We start from the raw sequence: 16,796 nt of genomic DNA, 5'->3' as shown, positions 1-16,796 counted from the left end.
CACAGACACACACTAATATAGAGAGAAAGATATAGATAGTTATTTATCTCTCTATATTAGTGTGTGTATATATATTTAGAAAAATACATTTATTTTTTTATATAGCACTTTTGGTTACTATGCAAGAAATTAAATACTGACAATCTGCCAATATACAATCAGTGAATTGAATATGGAAATAAGTACATGTGCCAATAGCAATGAAAACTTAGCGTAATCAGATATCCCACTGGGTGGCAAACCATGTGAATTGTTAAGGAATTCCACCATACACACATGCCCTCCACTGTAATCAAGCCTCTTACCATATGGTTGTGATCCCCAATTGCAGAGATCAAACACACATGAGAAATAATGGACCTCTCGGGATGTGCCTAAATGGGATCAGTATGGTCCACTTGGATTCAACATATGATATTCCCCAATACCAACAGCAATGGATTCTAACGCAAACAGCCGCCATAGAGGGAAAAAACATAGGATGCACATAGCGTGAATACTGCTAGTACATGTTTTATTATTAAAAACACCACAAAGTACTCATGATTCAGGACAATAAAAAAACACTCAAACTGCATGGAGCCTTGCTGACAGCCGGCAATGATGGGTGTGAAAGACATTGCACGTTTGTGGTCCTGCCAAACTAGTTTTGCATCACATCGTGTCACCGGGGTAATGAACCTATGGGTGGGATATATGCTTATCTGGAGAAGAATCAGATACACATTCATTCCACTATGTTTTTCATTGCTATTGGCACATGGACTTGTTTCCATATTGAACTTTACGTCCTACAGCTACAGAAGGATCAATTCGTTGACAGACAGCAAGGGCCCTTTAAGCGGCATTCTATAATGCTGCGTACACAAGATTGGACTTTCCACCAACAAAACCGTCAATTTTTTTGTTCGAGGGTTGTTGGCACAAACTTGTCTTGCATAGGCACGGTCACACAAATGTTGGCCAACAATTACGAATGTGAGAACATACAAGACCTACCACGAGCCGAGGAAAAAGGTTCAATAGCCAGTGCAGCTCCTTCTGCTTGATTCCAAGCATGCGTGAACTTTTGTGCAACGGACTTGGGTACACACAATCTTACTTTCCGACAACAAAGTTTTTTTGTTGGTGGAAAATTTGAGAACCTGCTAGCTAACATTTGTTGGCGGGAAAGTCCGACAGCAAATTTTCAATGGAGCATACACACTGTTAGACTTTCCGACAACAAACTCACATCAACCATTTCCCGTCGGAAAATCCGACCGTGTGTACTCCGCATAAGACTTCGCACACCTTTTTGTTATGATGCACCTGAAATGTATTTAGCAGATTTAAACCGAGTTTTGTTGAGTTTCAAATTGGGGCTAAAAATCTGCCACTGTGCTTACAATTTTTAAACAATTAACGGAGTTGCTTTCCTCCTTTTCAGATTGCAGCGTACTGAGCAATTTGCCTCTTTTGGATGGTGATCAGATTCTGCGGAGAGAGAGGGCTCTGGCTCGTGCTCGGTCCTTAGCAGTGGAGGAATTTTTCAGTAAGTGCTGGATGCCACATTTTCTTTTTGAATTATATCTGTTCAAGGAACTTTACCTCCCTATTATGAAAATTTATAATTTTTTGTTTTCCAGAAAGAAAAGATGGTTCTCAATCACTTACACCTGCAAATGTTAACTCATTGAAGACCTTGTTTAAACTGACTCGGGATGCAGTTTTCAGGATTTATGATAGCAAACTGCCCTATGACGTGGCTAAGCAGGATGAAAAACCAAACCGCTCTGGAGCTCTCCCTGCTGGTAAGCGTCCTTGCGCGTCCAAGGAACTATTCGGTCTGGAATCTGAGCTTATTGTGTGGTTGGCCCCTGCGGAGCCCAGGTTTAGTAAGGAACTCAACAGCTGTTACTTTTGGCAATATAGTGTATATTAAAAATATTGGGACATCTGCCTTTACACGCACATGAACTTTAATGGCATCCCAGTCTTAGTCCATAGGGTTCAATATTGAGTTGGCCCACCCTTTGCAGCTATAACAGCTTCAACTCTTCTGGGAAGGCTTTCCACAAGGTTTAGGAGTGTCTATATGGGAATACTTAACCATTCGTCCAGAAGTGCATTTGTGGGGTTAGGCACTGATGTGGTGCGAGAAGGCCTGGCTCACAGTTTCCACTCTAATTCATCCCAAAGGTCTTTTATGGGGTTGAGTTCAGGCAGGGCTGCTGGTAGAAATTGTGGGGCCCCGTATAGACTTCCTGACAGGCCCCCCCCCCCCTCCAGAAAATATTAAAGCTTTATTTCGCTAAACAAAAAAGAGCGTATTCCCACACTGCCTATATATACAGGGACACTAGCTGCAGCAAATGCCAAATAGGTCAACCTTAACCCAAAAAGTCAATGAATGGTGTTGTGCTCTAGGTAGTAATTAATCAAATAGTATGTACACAGCTACACATATATGGAATCAATCCTAAATGCTAATAACTCAATACTCAAACAAAACCACTGTAGGTGGATTAGGAAATATAAAGTGTAAGTGGTGACAGTAGTGAAATTCAATCTTCAAATGGATGGTAATAAAGTGCTAGTGCTGAAAACCACATAAATACGTTTACAAATATATCTAAAGTGCTAATAAAACAATGTCCATATAATGGGGAGCTGGAGACGCGAAGTAAGTGCTTTGTGAAGGTCAGTTAGTGAATAAAGTGACTTTAGTGAATCCTTTTCTTCAGTGTGATTGCACCTCCTGTATAAGGCGGTCCCTTAGCTGTAAGGTAACAGCGTTAAATATTATATAGTGACGGCCAGAAGGATTCGGGCTCCTGCAGTGAGTAATCTAAGGCCGCGTACACACGGGCGGACTGTTCGCCCAACCTTGTCCGCTGAACAGTGTTTGGGCGGACAGTCCGCTCGTGTGTGGGCTTTCAGCGGACAGTTTCAGCGGACAGTTTGACGGACAAGGTTTTTCGGAATTTCCGAAAAACTGTCCGCTGAAACCTTGTTTGAGCGAACAGTCCGCCCGTGTGTAGGCTTGTTCGACAAACAAAGTTGCGCGCATGCTCAGAAAGGCTTAACACGCCGAAAGTTATAATGCAGTGTATAGGACGTCGTATTTTTCGTCCCGTCGTACGTGCCGTTCACGTCATCGCGCACGGTTTCAGCAAACTGTTCGTTCGTCGTGTGTGGCCATGTCCGTCCATGCTAATTTTGAGCGGACTGTTTGCCGAAACTGTTTGACGAACAAAGTTGGGCGAACAGTCCGCCCGTGTGTACGCGGCCTTAGATCTCTCTCTATTCTTGGAGCGGTGAAATTTGGCGATGGAAAAAATAGAGGGAGCTCCAGTTCAAGTGCAGTGTATAAAGGAGAAGGAAGAAAGGAAGTCCCCAATCATGAAATATGTAAGGGCTAAAATGTGTTAATTATAAAAACAGCCAATAGGGTACTCGCATTAGGAGTGTAAAACACAAACACAGCACCACGAGCGGCAAGCTCGCAAACCTGATGTCACTTCTGGCGCCTATCTGCGTCACGATCATGTGACTTCATCAGGGAATAAAGATACAGTAGGTGCTGGAAGTGTCTTTAAATAGCCGTACAATTACAATGAACGGGCAGCCATTTTCTTGTAGCCCCGTGTAAGTAGGTGATATTGTGGCCTTTTTCCCATAGATTTAAACAGCGGTTTACACAGGTGGATGTATCTGTATAATACAAATTTCCAGTTGTGACCGCAGTATTTCTAAAAACATTCTGAAACGGGTTGCAACAGGGTGATGCTTAAAATAAAACATAAAATAAACAACGAGAAGCGTAGGACTCATAATAGAGTTGAGTTATTCCAACAAACGGCCATTACATTGGAGTCCAATGTAAATGGTCTGTATAGCAGCCATTTTTTTGTGGATTTGGGTGATGGTTATACAACCACAACCCTTAAGTTGTAGTCTTAAAAAATACGTTTGTCCACACTATCACCATACAATCATAATCAAATTGCTAAAACATAATGGGGGGTTATTTACGAAAGGCAAATCCAGTTTACACTACAAGTGCACTTGGACGTTCAGTTGCTGTAGATCTGAGGGGAAGCTCTGAAACAAGGGGAAACTGCTGATTTCATCATCCAATCGTGTGCAAGCAAAAATGCTGTGTTTATTTTCTTTGCATGTCCCCCTCAGATTTACAGCGGCTGCACTTGTAGCGCAAAGTGGATTTGCCTTTGGTAAATACCTTACCATAGTATATTGAGGGTTAATAAAAGACACAGCCACTGCACAGTGACAATATGACATTAATATAGGTATTAAAATACGTTAAAGCGGGAGTCCGCCTTTTTTTTTTTTTTTTAAAAGCCAGCAGCTACAAATACTGCAGCTGCTGACTTTTAAAATAATGACACTTACCCGCCTAGAGCTCTCGCGATGTCGGCACCCGAAGCCGATCTCTCGGGTGCTGCCGCCACCATCTTGGGTATGGGAATCAGGAAGTGGAGCCTTGCGGCTTCATTTCCCGGTTCCCTACTGCGCATGCGCGAGTCGCGCTGCGCAATAAGGATGGTCCCCGCTGTCTCTGGGATCCGTGTGTTTCCCAGCAGACAGCGGGGGACCTTCGGAAAGGGGCTTAGATTCTGCAGATATCTATGCTGGAAGTGGGTGCAGATACCTGTACTGTACAGGTACCTGCACCCCCCTTCCCCCTGAAAGGTGCCAATTGTGGCGCCGGGGGGGGGGGAGGGTTCCAATGAGCGGAAGCTCCACTTTAGGGTGGAGCTCCGCTTTAATAACGAGTAGGTATAAAAGAAACAACGGAAGTGATGCCATAATATACAAATCGAAATAAACTAAATACCAGGACACAGATACGAATGTTATTTAGTAATAAAGTCAACATGTAAATTAATAAAAGCAATAATTGGCACAGCTAGATGGAAAAGAAAGAAAGGGGAGTATTTCCATAAAACTTGAAAAGATGCTATCTAGAGAGTTATAATAGAATAGATAAGATACCTATTATATGCATTTAAAAAATCATTGATAAAGCAATTGAGGTCAAATTCAATGTTTTAATCCCCGAGGTGTAAAAGTGTCTAAAATAAAGATCCATTTGGATTCCAACTGGCTCAGGGTCCTAACTTTGACTCCCCCACAAGTGTCTTCTATACAGTTCAATTCCCCGGAACTTCAACTGTGTAGGGTCTTGTGGCAGCTGGCAAAGTGTTTAGAAACACTATGCTTTATCAGATCCTTTGAGGATATTTTGCCCATGATCTTTTTGTACGTCCTATGTTTTGTAGCCCACAGCTACATTCCAAGGCATACACTGCCCCTTCTGTGTTGCAACCTATGAAACCTTTTATCTCGTAGGTATTTCCTGTACTGGTAGATGTAAAGTAAAATTTCTTTTCATTTGATCGTCTTGTTTTAGTACAGGCAAAACGGGGTTTGCAAGGAAAGAAACCTTCACCAGTAAAGAATGTCAAACCTTTTTGGAGGTGGATTTAATTATTTATTTATTTTTAACAATCTTGTCGCGTATCGTTGGTGCTCTTGTGTGTATAAATTTTTGTTTATCAGGAAGTTGCCTCTTTTAGGTGTCTACCTGTAAGGAGCTGTTTCAATGATTTTTTTTTTCAATCTCTTTATGTTGGACTTTGTAGTCCAAGATAATTGGTACCGTATCCATCTTGCGTCCTTGTTTCTTCTTGTCTTCATTTTGATCTAATTTTGCTACTTCTGTTATTCACTTTTTTTGCTATCATAGCCTTTCCTGACATATCTATGTCCAATTTTGTCAGCTTGAAATAGAAAGTCCTTTACTTGAGTACAATTATATCTGAGACGTATCAGTTGGCCTTTAGGAATATTATACAGCTGATGACAGCTCTTGAGTGGGAGGTAGCGGTTTCTGTCCATGTTTTTGTGAAAAGTCTCCCATCTACTTGTGTGATGTCCAAATCTAAAAATGATATGGTCTTCTTGCCAATATCCCAAGTGAGTTTAATATTTCTATCATTAATGTTGAGTCTTTGAAGGGAATATACCAGTTGATTCTGTTCACCTTCCCACAAGATAAAGATCTCATCAATACCATTTAAAAATGACAAGTTCTGTAGGTCTATTTGATAAGACGGTCTCCTCTTCCCATTGGGCCATGAACAGCCCTGCTACACTAGGGGCAATTTTTATTCCCATAGCCACTCCCGTTTTTTAAAATACTCACGATTATACCAGAAGTAGCTGTTCTTTAGGCAAAAGTCAAGACATTTAACAAGGTATTTTCTTTGGATATGTGGTATGTGTTCTTAGGCCCCATTTTGTGGCTTTGCTTGCTTGTTGATGGAATGTTACAGTTTATAGCGAGGAGACATCCGCCGTGGCCATAATCCAAGGCACTTCTTCATTGGGTTTTCCTTCCAAAATCTGTGTTTGCTTGGTATCTCTCAAGTACGCTTTTGTATTCTGTATGGCTGGCTGTAAATAAGTATCAATATATTGACCGATCCTAGCGGTCAGGGAGTCAATCCCATTTACTAGTGGTCTTGGTGGAGGTTTAGACCTATCTTTGTGCATCTTGGGCAACAAATATATAATAGGTGTGCGGCAGGATTCGGGTACAAGATATTTTGCCTCTCTTTTGTTTAACATATTCCATTTTTAGTCCCAAATGTACAACCTGTTCAAGTTCCTTCATGCATTTTAACATGGAATTACTGTGTGATCGGGTATAGGTACTTTCGTCTTCCAGGCATTTGAGCATATTTAGATTATATTGCTCCTTGGAAAGAATCAAGATCCCCCTTATCCGCTGGTCGGCTAACAATATCCTTTCTGTTGTTCAGTTTCCTGATGCCAATTTTAATATAATATGGTTATTCTTCTTTTTTTCTTTTATCTTCAGATCTTGTAGGTCAGGGGTTGACAAATTTGCTTGGAGTCTAGGAGCCAGCTAAAAAAGTTAGGAGCCGGGTCCGTGACGGCGATCTGGACCTGTCCCTGGCCTGACATGGAGACGAGTGAGGGGAAGATAGCCCCCAGCCCCTCACCTGTCTCCAAGTCATTGCCCATAGCTCTTAGAGGGACATTTTTTTTTTTTTTTTTTCAAATGACAAATTTTTTTTAAATTGCATTTTAGTGTAAATATGAGATGTGAGGTCTCTCTGACCCCCCAGATCTCATATACAAGAGGACCTGTCGTGCTTTTTTCTATTACAAGGGATTTTTACATTCCTTGTAATAGGAATAAAAGTGACACACATTTTTTTTTTTTTTTTTTTTTTTTAAAAGAACAGTGAAAAAAATAAAAATAAAAGTTAAAATAAAAATATTTTAAACGCGCCCTGTCCCGCCAAGCTTGCGTGCAGAAGCGAACGCATATATGAAAGCGGTGTTCAAATCACACATGTGAGGTATCGCTGCGATCGGTAGAGTGAGAGCAATAATTCTAGCCCCAGACCTCCTCTGTAACTTAAAGTGCAACCTGTAGAATTTTTTAAATGTCGCCTATGGAGATATTAAAGGGTAAAAGTTTGTCGCCATTCCATGAGCGGGCGCAATTTTGAAGCATGACATGTTTGGTATCGATTTACTCGACGCAACATTATCTTTCACAATATTAAAAAAAATTGGGCTAACTTTACTGTTGTCTTATTTTTTTTTTATTAAATACATTTTCCCCAAAAAAGTGCGCTTGTAAGTCCGCTGTGCAAATACGGTGTGACAGACAGTATTGCAACGACCACCATTTTATTCTTTAGGGTGTTAGAATAAAATATATATATCATTTTTAGGGGTTCTGAGTAAAGGGAAGGAAGATGGGCTGGCAGGCAGGGAAAATTAGCATTGCATTGCTGGTTGTAATTCCAACGGCCACCACAAGAGGGCGCCAGATTCCAGAAGGAACCATAGGATCGTAGAAGGCCTCAAAGCCGGGGGCTAAATTACCGGCCGCCGGCGGCGCGGCCCGACGCGATCGCGCCGGGGGGGTCCGCGGAGACAGCATTCCCCCAGCTGTGCTGCCCCAGGCGCCAGTTCGCTAATTCTAGTCGCAAATGCGACCTGGCGCCCGGGTTTTGTCGAGCCCTGTTGTAGGTCCTGTAGGACTACTTTTTTAAAAACCTCAATGTCTGTTTTTAATAGGGGATTGAAAATAGACTTATTCCTCAACTTGCTATGTAAGATGTCCTGATGGCAAAGTGAATGTTTAGCTTTAATTGGGTTATTCACCATGTATTTCTTGATGTTTTAACTTTCTGATAGATTTTTGCATTCCTATATATGTTTGGAATTTATCAAGATTATTCATGGGTGCATATTTTAACCCTTTGTCCAGTACTCCAATTTCCTCTTGTGTGAGTGGTTGACCACTCAGATTTAAAAATGCTCTCTCCCTTTACTCTTTTTCGCTTGTTGTCTCTTCCCCGATCGGCTTCTTCTCAGCCCTCTTGTCTCTTCCGTTCGCCTTTTGTGGGTGATTTTCTGCACCCCTCCCTAAAAAAAAAAAAAAAAAAAAAAATATGTAAAATACCTATGATAATTGGTATCTTGATGTTGTGTCTGGTAATATCTATCTCCTCCTTTCATCTTCTTATCGATCTCTCAAGGGAGCATAGTAGTCATGTGATGTATTGGACTCCATTCATAGGGACGATGTGATCCTTGACATGGGGGGCCCCCCCTCTCTTGTCCATGATCCTTGTTCGGTGGAGGAGTTCTTCCACGTTGCCTTGTCCCCTTGTATCTCTTTGCTCATAAAGTGGTCTATTTCAATTGTTTCCATTATGGGTTTTTTTCCACCCATTTTGGGGTGTATGTTTATTTTGTGGAGGTCTTCTTTCCGTATGTTGTGGGGTATAATTATTAGGATTATCATATCTCTCATACCTCTGATGCCTTAGGGTTTCAACTCTATTTCTATCCCTTGGGACATTACCTGGGCAAGGTCTATTTGTCATATTACGATCAGTTCCTATATTTTCATATTGTGGGTGAACCCTGACTATCTTTTCCGGTGTGAAATACGTAGTAAGAGTCCAGCTGACTTTGCCATTTAAAAACTTGATCTGACTTAAAATCATTGATATCTCTAGTATACTTCTTGCCTTTCCTTAGTTGAACTTTTGTCTTTCTTCATCAGGTCTTTGTTTAATTGTGCTGTGATAGCAGTGAATTCGGCCGACTCCTAATGGGCTTCCAATTCTCCCCTCACTCCTTCAATAATTTGATCAATCTTCCTAATTTTTCTTTGTTTTCTTTCCAAGGTCAATAACTCTAGGCCCTTCTCATTGAAGAATTTGAACCATTCATCAATGGATTCCTGGTCCACCAGTCCGTCGTTCCGTGGGATATCCCACCTCAGACGTCTGGGGACTAGGCTATCTTTAACCACTTCCCGACCAGCGCACGACGATGTACGTCGACAGAATGGCACGGGCAGGCATATTGGCGTACATGTACGTCCAATATTCGTTGCCGCTGTGCCATCGGGAGCGCGCCGCCGGCGGCGCGCTCCCGCGCTGGTCAGGACCCCCGTGAGTCCGGTCCCGGGACCCACGGACTCGATCGCCGCGGGCATCCCCGCGATCGTCTCACGGAGCGGCCGAATGGAGGAAATGCTGTATAAACAACATTTTCCCATTCTGCCTAGCAACTAGTGACGCTGATCTCTGCTCCATGTGATTGGCGCAGAGATCAGTGTACACTAAATGACAGCCCAACCCCCCCACAGTTAGTAACACACCCCTAGGAACACTTAACCTCTACACTGCCACCCACTGGTTAACCCTTTCACTGCCAGTGTCATTTACACAGGAATCACTGCATTTATATAGCAGTGATTACTGTATAAATGACAATGGTCCCAAAAATGTGTCAAAAATGTCCGATGGGTCCCCCACAATGTCGCAGTCACAATAAAAATCGCAGATCGCCGCCATTACTAGTAAAAAAAAAAATAATAAAAAATTATTAATAAAAATGCTATAAAACTATCCCTATTTTTTCAACGCTATTACTTTTGCGCAAACCAATCAATAATCGCTTATTGCGATTTTTTTTTTTTTTACCAAAAATATGTAGAAGAATACGTATCGGCCTAAACTGAGGGAAAAAAATGTTTTTTTATATATTTTTGGGGGATATTTATTACAAAAAGTAAAAAATAATGCGTTTTTTTTCAAAATTATCGCTCTATTTTTGTTTATAACGCAAAAAATAAAAACCGCAGGGGTGATCAAATACCACCAAAAGAAAGCTCTATTTGTGGGAAAAAAAGGACGTTAATTTTGTTTGGGAGCCACGTCGCACGACCGCGCAATTGTCAGTTAAAGCGACGCAGTGCCGAATCGCAAAAAGTGGTCTGGTTTTTGACCAGCAAATTGGTCCGGTCTGAAAGTGGTTAAGGTATCTCTCAAAAGTGGTCGTGTACCACCATAGACTCACTTTCTTCTCCATATTGTGGCCCAGCTTCCTCCATAAGACTTTCTAAATCAGCATTTTTTTTGTGCAAGCATTTGTGGCGTTAAAAACTTTGTCTAGAATTACTTTTTCTTTTTTCCCTAAATGGAAAAAAACATCCATGGTAGCTGCAGAAATGGGTGGGTTTGTAAAGAACTACAGAGAAACAAAAAAGAGGGGGTATTCCCACACTGCCTATATATACAGGGACATGAGCTGCAGCAAACACCGAATAGGTCAACCTTAACCCAAAAATAAACAGAAATAAAAAAAATTCAATGAATGGTGTTGCACTCTAGGTAGTAATTAATCAAATAGTACAGCTACACACATATAGAATCAATCCTAATGCTGATAGCTCAGTGCTCAAATAAACACATATAACAACTGTAGTGGGATTAGGATATATAAAGTGCAAGTGGTGACGGTAGTGAAATTCAAACTTCAAGTAGATAGTAGTAAAGTGCTAGTGCTGAAAACTACATTAATAATATTGCAAATATATCTAAAGTGCTAATAAAACAATGTCCATATAACGGTGAGCTGGAGACGTGAAGAGCAGCACTTCAAGGCATTGTTTCAATGATTGTACACAGCCACGAATGTTTTGTTTCAAAAACCTCAGTCTTCAAGAACTAATCTATGTTGGTCTCATGGTGGAGGCATATCAATGAAACCAGTGGCATACAGGAACATACCGTATCTTGCCACATAATAACCTTTTTAAAGCTTGAATCTTGGTATTTCCACAGCTTTTGGGAAGAGTATGAATGTCACTTGTGTTAAACTCTACCTGTCACAATTTTGTTTCAGAATCCCAGACTGCCATATTGAATCCACCAGAATGGCCGGAGAGAAATGTACTACAGAATCTGGAAAACTTAGAAAAAATCCAGCAGAGAATCCGGTGAGGAGATCTTTCATTAGTCATACTGTAAAAGTGCTAACGCTCTTCAGAGAGTAATGTCCCTTTTCTCCCAGAGAATGCAGAGTACTTGCACAAAAAGGTCCTCCCATCTTTTCATACATTCCTAACCCTTTTAGTTACCAGAGATCGAGGCCTAGCTTCCCAGGTTAAATTTAACAGCATAGGTATGCAGCACTTAACTTGACAATGGCTCTCTGACTTTGTCTACCTACATTTTTTTTTATACACTATTTTAAAGGCTATTTTACACGGTCAGCAGAAAAGAGCAAAAACTTAGTGTAAATGTATCTGACAATTACAATATTAAACTGATAATAAAACCTCAGACGGGAGGCTTTTTTGATGTAATAATCCTACAACACACAGATGAGTCACTATAGATCATAGCTAACCTAGTGATCTGATGATTAGGAACCATTCATTCCCAGTTAGTTGTGAATGGATTTGTTAATTAAATCTGGGATCGAGAGCCAGCAGCCACTTAGCGTTGGCTGTTGGTTTTTAAATGGTGGATTTTTTCATGTGTTCCCAGCACAGGGTCTCGTGCTGGGAAACGTTAAAGTAGAACTATATGCACAATTTTTTATTTCTTTATTTCATTTTGTATAGAGCAAAGGAGGGTTGTAACCCCCCGTCAGATTCCCCCCCCTGACTTCTGTGCCCCATTGGAGAGATTTACCTTCACCTCCATTCCCATAGCCAAACAAGAAGGGACTGGAAATCCCTACAAATTAGGGGAATTCCTTGGACGCCCAGGTCACCAGAACTAGAGTCCCCATTGGAAGATTTCCCCACAGTGATATATGACCATCTGCAGTGCTTCTCTCATCTCGGCCATTGGTTCCTGCTGCTAACAATCAAATCCTGTGAGCAGAGAGCGAGGGGTGGTGCTGAGCCGTGCTGTGTCATCACACACCGCCTGCTTCGGGCTGAGCCAGCCAGTGGCGGCTGGTATTTTTATTTTTTTTGAGGGAGGCTGCCTGTCCTTTCAGGCAATCGTGTGTCAAAACTGGCATCCTGAATGGCTGGTAGGAGGATCAGCATTATAACAGCATCAGTGTACCGTGTTGTCAAACTCCAGCTGTGAGTTTCACATTGCTTGTTTGAATCCCCAAATATGTTAAAGGGGTTGTAAAGGTAAATTTTTTATTTTCTACATAGGTTCCTTTAAGCTAGTGCATTGTTGGTTCACTTACCTTTTCCTTTGATTTCCCTTCTAAATGTTTTTTTGCTTTGTCTGAATATCTCACTTCCTGTTTCTCCTCAGTAAACTTCTCACCATCATCCGAGCTGGTGGTTAGTCAGCCAGAACAGCTACTGAACAGCTTACTGAGGAGGAACAGGAAGTGAGAAATTCAGACAAAGAAAACAAAGAAAAAAAAACATTTAGAAGGGAAATCTAAGGAAAAGATAAGTGAACCAACATTGCAATAGCTTAAAGGAACCTATGTAGAAAATAAAAAATGTACCTTTACAACCCCTTTAATCGGTTTCATCCAATTATATAAATCTGGGACCTCAGGAATGTTTTGCCGGACCTCACTTTGGTTCCCGGCCCCTAAGGTTTTGCACATGGTCGTGATTTATTTTTATTTATTTTTTTACATTTTTTTTTTTTTAAATTTTACACTTTAAAGTCTGTACAGTTTTGCACAACCTTGCACTGGCATATACGTTGAAAGAGTCCCAGGCTGTCGGTACTTACTTGGTAGCATTCTATTCATAGGTAGATCATATGGGAGTAAGAGTGTGTCTTCTGGAACAAGGGGGAACTAAAATATAGGTTAAATTCCCGCAATATTAAAGGGACACTCAGCCCCCACTTCAGAGACACAAGGAGAGGGGAGTGGTCATGCAGCCTGGTCAGTAAGGCAATCCCCAAAGGGAGAGAAGACTGTTAAATGAAGGCATAATCTATCCTGGACAGTGTGGAATGACAGGAGAATTTCATGAGGGTGAAGGTGAATCCATCTCCAAGCATCCAGTAAGCCTAGTGAGTACATGGCTAGAGCAAAGGCAATATTTGTATATACAGGGTGGGAGGAGGGGTGCTTGGGTTTGAAGGGAAGACACAAGGAGCATATGGTCCCATACCAGTTAACATACATTATTAAATACCCCAACCCAAATAAGAGGGAATAGAAGGAAACTGCAGCAAATGGGGCTCTCCCCTTGCAGCACCTTAGAGGTAAAGCGAGGGAACATAGACATCTCTATACAAGAATAAGAGGATGATTACCCACAATACAGTGCATAAAAACATTTTCTCTTGGGGTTCAGTTTGAGACCCCAAATGGAGTATTTCACCAGCAGAGTGCCAGAAACTTTTTTTTTTTTTTTTTTTTTTTTTTTTTCACGTTATTTTGAAAGGTGCTGTCAGTACAGTATGCCTACAACAACTTTTTTTTTTTTTTTTTCCCCCTCATGTCTTGATTTAATTTCTTACAGGGCATCTATGCTGTCCAGCTCAGCAGAGTATTTACTGGGCCGGAAGGACAATCCGAAGGAAGGGCTGACCCTGCTGGATGCCAAGGAGTTACTGAAATACTTCACTCCACAAGGGCTAGCAATCGGAGAGCTTCAACCCTTACAGGTCCAGAGAGGGTAAAGGTCAATTTTACTATATCTGTAAAGTATTAGACAACAAGCATATTGTAACGCTTTATCTCATGAAGTTGAATTCTTGGGAAGTTTGTTATCCAAGGTGGGATAAGTACCATATTTATCGGTGTATAACACGCACTTTTTTCCACTTAAAATCAGGGGGGAAATCGCGAGTTATACGCCGATCCTCCGATTTCGGTGCGTTTGTTTTGTTTTTTTGGCTCTGGGCGGCTTTCAGCCGCCTTCGGCCCTTCTCGGCGGCTTTCGGCTTTTCTTCGGCCCTTCCCACCGAGAAGGGCCGAGAGCGACCGAAAGCTGCTCTTTAGGGGCGGCTGAACTACCCTCCTAAACTTGGGGCGCGTGTTATACGCCGATAAATACGGTATATGGGATTAAAAAAATATCTATATTACTACCCTAGTTCACTACTAGTGAAACTAAATCCCTACATCTCAATTGTGCAGGCAACAAAGATTAAAATGTAGAACACAACATGAAAGCAGAACTGCACTCTCTCGTTCAACATTGATTATTTTTCATGCTGGTTAACATTAGCAAATAGATAGGAAGGCGGATTATATTTATTTATTTTTTACTTACTTTCCTGGTTACCAGGCCTAGACAAACGATATTGTACATCCTAGAAGTATGGGAGAAGAGGTTTTCTTAGCTAAGCACACCCTCCTGCATGCATGCCTGAGTTAACGTCAGGTGGATTCCAGTCAATGGTACAGGAATCAGCTGCCCTTACTCAGGATGGCCACGGGCAGAAATGCTAGGGGCTGATTTTTCAGCTAATTAAAGCGTGGAAAGTTGGATGGATGGGTGAGTTTGCTTTGAATAACAAAAATAATTAACCACTTCAGCCCCGGAAGGTTTTACCACCTTCCTGACCAGAACAATTTTTTTATAATTTGGCACTGAATCGCTTTAACTGACAATTGCGCGGTCATGCAATGCTGTACACAAACGAAATCCCCCCCCCGCCCCCTTTTTCCCCCCCAGAAATAAAGCTTTCTTTTGGTGGTATTTGATCACCCCTATGGTTTTCAAATTTTTTGCACTATAAAGAAAAAAAGCGACAATTTAAAAAAAAAACACTATTTTTTTTTTTATATCTTGCTATAATAAATATCCCCCCCAAATTTATTCATCAGTTTAGGCCAATATGTATTCTTCTACATAGTTTTGGTAAAAAAAAAAATCACAATAGGCATATATTGATTGGTTTGCAAGTTAGTGTCTCCAAACTATGGGAAATATTTATGGCGTTTTTTTATTTTTTTATTTATCTTTTACTAGTAATGGCGGTGATCTGCGATTTTTTGCGCAACGTTGCGGCGGACAGATCGGACACTATTGACATTTGTAGTGATCAGTGCTATAAAAATGCACGAATTACTTTACAAATGTCACTGGCAGGGAGGGGGTTAACACTAGGGGGCGATCAAGGGGTTAACTGTGTTCCCTCACTGTGTTTTAACTATGTTGGGATGGGTCTAACTAGGAGAGAGGACAGATCACTGTTCCTACTTTGTAGAAGCACATGATCTGTCTCCTCTCCTCTGACAGCACAGGGATTTGTGTGTTTGCACACACAAATCCCTGTGCTGGCGCTTGTGCACGTGATCGCACATGGCCAGTGGCTATTGCGCCTGCTGGCCATGCACGTTGGGTCCCCCACTGTGCAGCGGGCGCCTGCCTCTGCTGATGCTCTCGCTCCCTCAGTGGCTCTCCTGATGGCAGCCGGCGATCCAGTCCCCAAAGCGGGCCGCCCAAAGATATCGGCGGCCAGTGGGGAGTTTGGGGGATGGCTCATCAGTGTGTTCAGGGTGAGTATAGTTCAGCTTTAAATCAATCCCTGCTAGGGAGCGAAGCTTACGCCAGAAGATATCTCTCCTCCTTAAAATTGGGCAGCACATATAGTATGAAAAACCTTTTATTATAGATCTAAACAAGTACATGCTAAACTTGGAGTAACTCCACTTTTATGGAGAGAAAAAAAACTTTCCCCTTTGGGTGATCAATGTACATTGCAAGGATTTTTAACAAACTTTGTTGCAGATTCCTTAGGACGTATCTGACCAAAAGTAAATTGTTGCAGAAGATGCATAAAACGTGACCTATCTTAATGACGTATCTTAACGTGACATCTTAATGCATCAGGAAATGGCAGTTCTGGGGGTATTCTGTACACTAAGTCAAGAGCATTGCTTTCTGTATCAATTATATACTTTTTTTTTTTTTTTGCCATATATAATTTATTTTATTTTTTTTGCTGTGGATGTTGGAGTTTAATTCAATAATACATCTGAAAAAGAAATTTACAGCGCTTCACTTTCTCCTCATTTTGTTATGTTTACAGCTTTTTTCCAGATTGGATTAAATTCATTATTTTCCTCCAAATTGTACAAACAATACCCCATAATGACAACGTGAAAGAAGTTTGTTTGAAATCTTTGCAAATTTATTAAAAAAATAAAAAAATCACATGTACATACAGTAAATATTCACAGCCTTTGCCATGACGCTCCAAATTGAGCTCAGGTGCCTCCTGTTTCCGCTGATCATCCTTGAGATGTTTCTGCAACTTGATTGGAGTCCACCTGTGGTAAATTCAATTGATTGGACCTGATTTAGAAAAGCACACCTGTCTATATAAGGTCTCACAGTTAACAGTGCATGTCAGAGCACAAACCAAATCATGAAGTCCAAGGAATTCTATGTAGATCTGAGACAGGATTGTATTGAGGCACAGATCTGGGGAAGGGTTCAGAAACATTTCTGTGGCATTGAAGGTCTCATTGAGCACAGTGGC

At 41.3% G+C, this 16,796-nt stretch overlaps 1 protein-coding gene across 1 annotated transcript in view; it reads left to right on the top strand.

Moving 5' to 3' along the window:
- Positions 1-16,796, top strand: part of MTBP (MDM2 binding protein) — an 89,075-nt gene that overhangs the window by 33,001 nt on the left and 39,278 nt on the right. The window contains exons 13-16 of the mRNA XM_077493279.1: positions 1,430-1,534; positions 1,629-1,793; positions 11,260-11,353; positions 13,823-13,978. Of these exons, the coding sequence (XP_077349405.1) occupies positions 1,430-1,534; positions 1,629-1,793; positions 11,260-11,353; positions 13,823-13,978 (520 nt within the window). The remainder of the gene's footprint in view (positions 1-1,429; positions 1,535-1,628; positions 1,794-11,259; positions 11,354-13,822; positions 13,979-16,796) is intronic.

Source organism: Lithobates pipiens, unplaced genomic scaffold (assembly GCF_037356315.1).
Source record: "Lithobates pipiens isolate NorthernLeopardFrog02 unplaced genomic scaffold, aLitPip1_a1.2 Scaffold_19, whole genome shotgun sequence".
NCBI classification, from domain to species: domain Eukaryota; kingdom Metazoa; phylum Chordata; class Amphibia; order Anura; family Ranidae; genus Lithobates; species Lithobates pipiens.
This window is presented reverse-complemented; position numbering and strand designations above follow the sequence as displayed.